At 56.2% G+C, this 3,707-nt stretch overlaps 1 protein-coding gene across 1 annotated transcript in view; it reads left to right on the forward strand.

Annotated features, from left to right (window-relative positions):
* Nucleotides 1-7: 7 nt before the first annotated feature.
* CAPN15 (calpain 15) overlaps nt 8-3,707 on the forward strand; it is a gene marked incomplete at both ends in the record, with an annotated part of 8,675 nt that continues 4,975 nt past the window's right edge. The window contains 2 exon segments of the mRNA XM_009877868.1: nt 8-319; nt 3,609-3,707. Coding sequence (XP_009876170.1) covers nt 8-319; nt 3,609-3,707 — 411 coding nt within the window.

The raw sequence follows: 3,707 nt of genomic DNA on the forward strand, positions 1-3,707 counted from the left end.
CGGCGCTTGCGAGAAGGGCGGCTGTTCCTCCTGCGGCGGCAAGGCCCCCTCCGCCCGCAAAGTCGCCCGTCTCTTCCCGTCCCAGTTGCCCTCCGGCCAGGATAGGCCAGGCCAGTGGGCTTGTCCCGCCTGCACCTTGCTCAACGAGCTGAAGGCCAAGAACTGCGTGGCCTGCCATACCCCGCAGCAGTACATGGCCCAGCGCAAGGGCCTCAAGCCCCTGAAGAGGCGGGAGAGCATGCACGTGGAGAAGAGGCGGCAGACGGACGAGGGAGAGGCCAAAGCCCTGTGGGAAAACATCGTGACCTTCTGCCGAGAGGTGAGTGCTTGCTGACACTGGTCTTGCTCCTGGTTTCACGTGGAGGGGGGGCCCCTTTCCTGCCTCCCGCCGTGGGCGCAGGGCATCGCTTGGCACAGACAAGTCTGTCTTGGGTCCTAGAGACGATCTTCACCCACAGCAGCTGTTTGCTGGTTGTTAACATGGAAATGAGATCTTTTAAACTGGCGTGAGATAATCTCTGGGGTGAAGGCCACAGTTCACTCCTGGTCCAAGGGTGAGGAAGCCTGAGTGTTAACTCTGAAACCCAGTGATGTTTTAAATCAGCAAGAGAGAATGTCTGAATTGAAGGGGACGTTCTTAGGTGGTCAATGTAGCTCCTTCCCTGTCCAGAGGTATGGAAGGCTGGGAAGGAGTATGTCCAGGTTTGCTGGTGACTCTGCTGTTGGTGGGTGGCAACTGTGACACGGGTGAGTGCAGGAAATTGGGGGATGCAGCAGGCAGAGACTTGGAGGACCAGCAGAGGAACTGCTGGAGAACCACTGCAGAAGAACCATGAGCTGGGCCTTGGCATTCTTAGTTTTTGGTGTCTGTGAATGCCCAGCTGCACCTGCAAATAGCTCACCCCTGTTTTGGAAAGGACAGCTGAGATTTTGCTGTACCCTGGCTCCAGGTGAGGGTCTTGGGAGTGTGTGCTGGTGCCCTCCCCTCCTGCCGTGAAGTATACGGCTCGATCTGTCATGTTTCAGTCTCCAATACGGCTCTGATGGCCCATTTTTTTCCTTGGGTGGCATAAGACGCTCCTGTGAATGCTGCTCTTTCTCTGCCCTCCTTCTGGTGGAAGCCTCCAGCTCTTCTGGACCAGATGGAAAGGGAGTTGCAGTCCCATTTTGACGTACAGACAAGGCTTTTTCTGCCTGATCCGAGGAGCACGTCCATGCCTGTGCCTCCACTGTGCAGACTGGGGAGCACAGAGATGTTTGGCTCGTTAGGGAAGCTGTTGAGAACAGTCCCAGTTCGGGGTTGTGGGTTTTTTTAATTGCTGTGTATCCACCCTAACAGACGTGGGTGTCTTAGGCAGAATCAGGGTCTCTCTGCTACAATCTCCCACTTTTAAGCAAGTGAATAGCCTCTTTTGTAGGCAGTGAACATCTGCTACATCCAGGGGAATCAGGCCTGAAGGATGAGTAATGAGAGATGGCCAAGTGGAATTAGCGGTTTGCTGCTGCCAAGAAGGGGAGTCTGCCTTCCCCATCCAGCACAGCTCTTGATCGGAGCCGTGGCTGAGCCCGCGCAGCTCGCTAAGCCAGCAGCAATGGGCCATCTTCTGAAAATCCCCCTAAAACTAAACCACTGCTGTGTCCCGATGCTGTTTATGGCAAGTCAAAGGCTCCGCAGGTCTGAAGGGAGGTCTGGCAGCGGTGGCATCTGCTTCCCTGTCTTGTGCCGTCCCCTCTCTCGCTTATCCCGCTTATCTTGCGCTTCTTCTCCCCTCTGATGAACCATCCATCCCCCTTTACGAGTAATGACACGCATCAGCAGAGCTAGGAAGACAACCCAGGACTCTTGCTGTCTGTGCCATGCTCTGGCACCTCCGTCTGCAGAGCCTTTACATGTGCTGGGGGATACCCCATCTCTGTTTTTCTCCTTCTCCACCCATCTGACAGCTCGTTACCAGCAGCAAGGCCGTGCAGGATGGTGCAGCAGCCTTCCTCGGCCCATATACTCCTGGGGAGGTGGCAGTAGAGAAGGTGAAAGCAGCGTGAAGAGGGTTGTTGGCAGAGCAGGAGGACTGAAGGAGGTCCAATGCCCAGATTTATCCCCTTGCTCCTCGTCTGACAACCATCTGTGAGCAGGCTCATCGCTGCCTGGGTGCGAGAGGAGCGACCTGCTGCTCCGCTTGCTGCTTTGATGCTGTCCCGGCAGCTCTCACGCCTTTCTTTCCCTCCATCTCCAGGGATATTGGCAGTGACCACTTCTCTAAATATGTGAAGGAAGACATCACGGTATAAAGGTAATTAGCTTGTTAGGCAGGTCTTCCTGACACGGCTGGGGAATCGCACTGCTACAGCTCTCGCATTCCCTGGTGAGGTCTGTGCTGTCCTGGTGAGACTCTGGCCGTGAGACTGGGCAGGCTGAAGGCTTCTTCTTTCCCCTCTGCTGCTTGGAAAAGCACCGCAGAGACTCTGCAGGTGACAGAAAGCTGCCTTGCTCTGTGCCCCTCATGGTGGGTTCCTGGGGAGCCCCAGCTGCCCCCCAAGAGGCGAGCGTGCGAGGCCAAGATGTGGCAAGATGAGGCCGTTCGGGCAGAGGCGGCTGCTCGTCAGCTGCGCGGAGCAGATGCTCCCCTGGAGAAAGCCAGCCAGCCCTGGGACGTGTCTTTTTTGGCTCGCGTTGATATTGGAGCAGCGACGTCTATTAGCTGAAAAACACCCTTCTGCACAATTGAAGCTGGAAGCACTAATTTGTGGCACCATGTAGAAAGCATTCACGTAGGATTGGGACAAAAGAGAGAGGACAACTACTAGCTTGGCGTGCATAAGAGCTAATTTAAATCTGAGCCGGCTTTTGCAGAAAGAACTTAATTGCATTTAATTAACAACGGCAAAGAAACCCTGGTTCTTATTTTACCCCGTGTTACGCTGCCTGACAAAGCCACCCTTCTCCCCCTAGTGAAGTTCTGTGCTTCTGTCCTGCCTTGGTGACCGAAACCTACAGGATTACCTGCCCTTCGCTCCACCCTGTTTTATTCAGTGCTCAGCAGTTCTCACAAGGGAGCTCAGCCAGGGGCTGCCCTCGCTCTGGAATCGCTTGTGAATCAAATCTGATGGCCAAAGCTGTCCCTAACATCCCCCGTGGCTGCACCTCAGGGGTGACACAGAACTGCTGAGCCTGACACGTCCCCTCCGGAGCGGGCACAGCTCAGCCCTTGGCACAGCGCGTGGGTCGAGGAGACTTTGCTTGCCAGGTGGCTCCTCACAGGCTTGCCGCTTGTGTGCTTTGCCACTTGGCGAGGCAGCCAAGGCTCCCCGCGGTCCAGCTTTTAGCACCAGCACAAAGTGCGAGACAGTCCTTGCCCAGGCTGGTTCCTGTGAAACAGAAAAAAAGGCAGATTTGAGTTGCAGCCCCGGAGAGGCGAGGCAGCTCGCGGCAGGGCTGGACGCTGGACCTTGTGCACAGAAATCCATCTCAGCCGTTGCCAGCAGGCACCCAGGCCCCAAGCCGCTCCCTGTCATCGGAAGGGGCTGCAGGCAGGAGGGCTCCCAGGGTGCAGCGGGGGGCTTTCCAGGCTGCCACACACTGATGCTTTCCTTGCCTTTCGCTCTCGCAGAACAAGGTCAATTTTGTAGACGACAGTTTCCACCCTGGGCCTAAGTCCGTGGGATTCCCGGAAGGCGACAGCGTGCAGCAGAGGGTCAAACAGTGGCTG

The sequence above is a fragment of the Apaloderma vittatum genome, unplaced genomic scaffold (assembly GCF_000703405.1).
Source record: "Apaloderma vittatum isolate BGI_N311 unplaced genomic scaffold, ASM70340v1 scaffold38861, whole genome shotgun sequence".
Taxonomy (NCBI): domain Eukaryota; kingdom Metazoa; phylum Chordata; class Aves; order Trogoniformes; family Trogonidae; genus Apaloderma; species Apaloderma vittatum.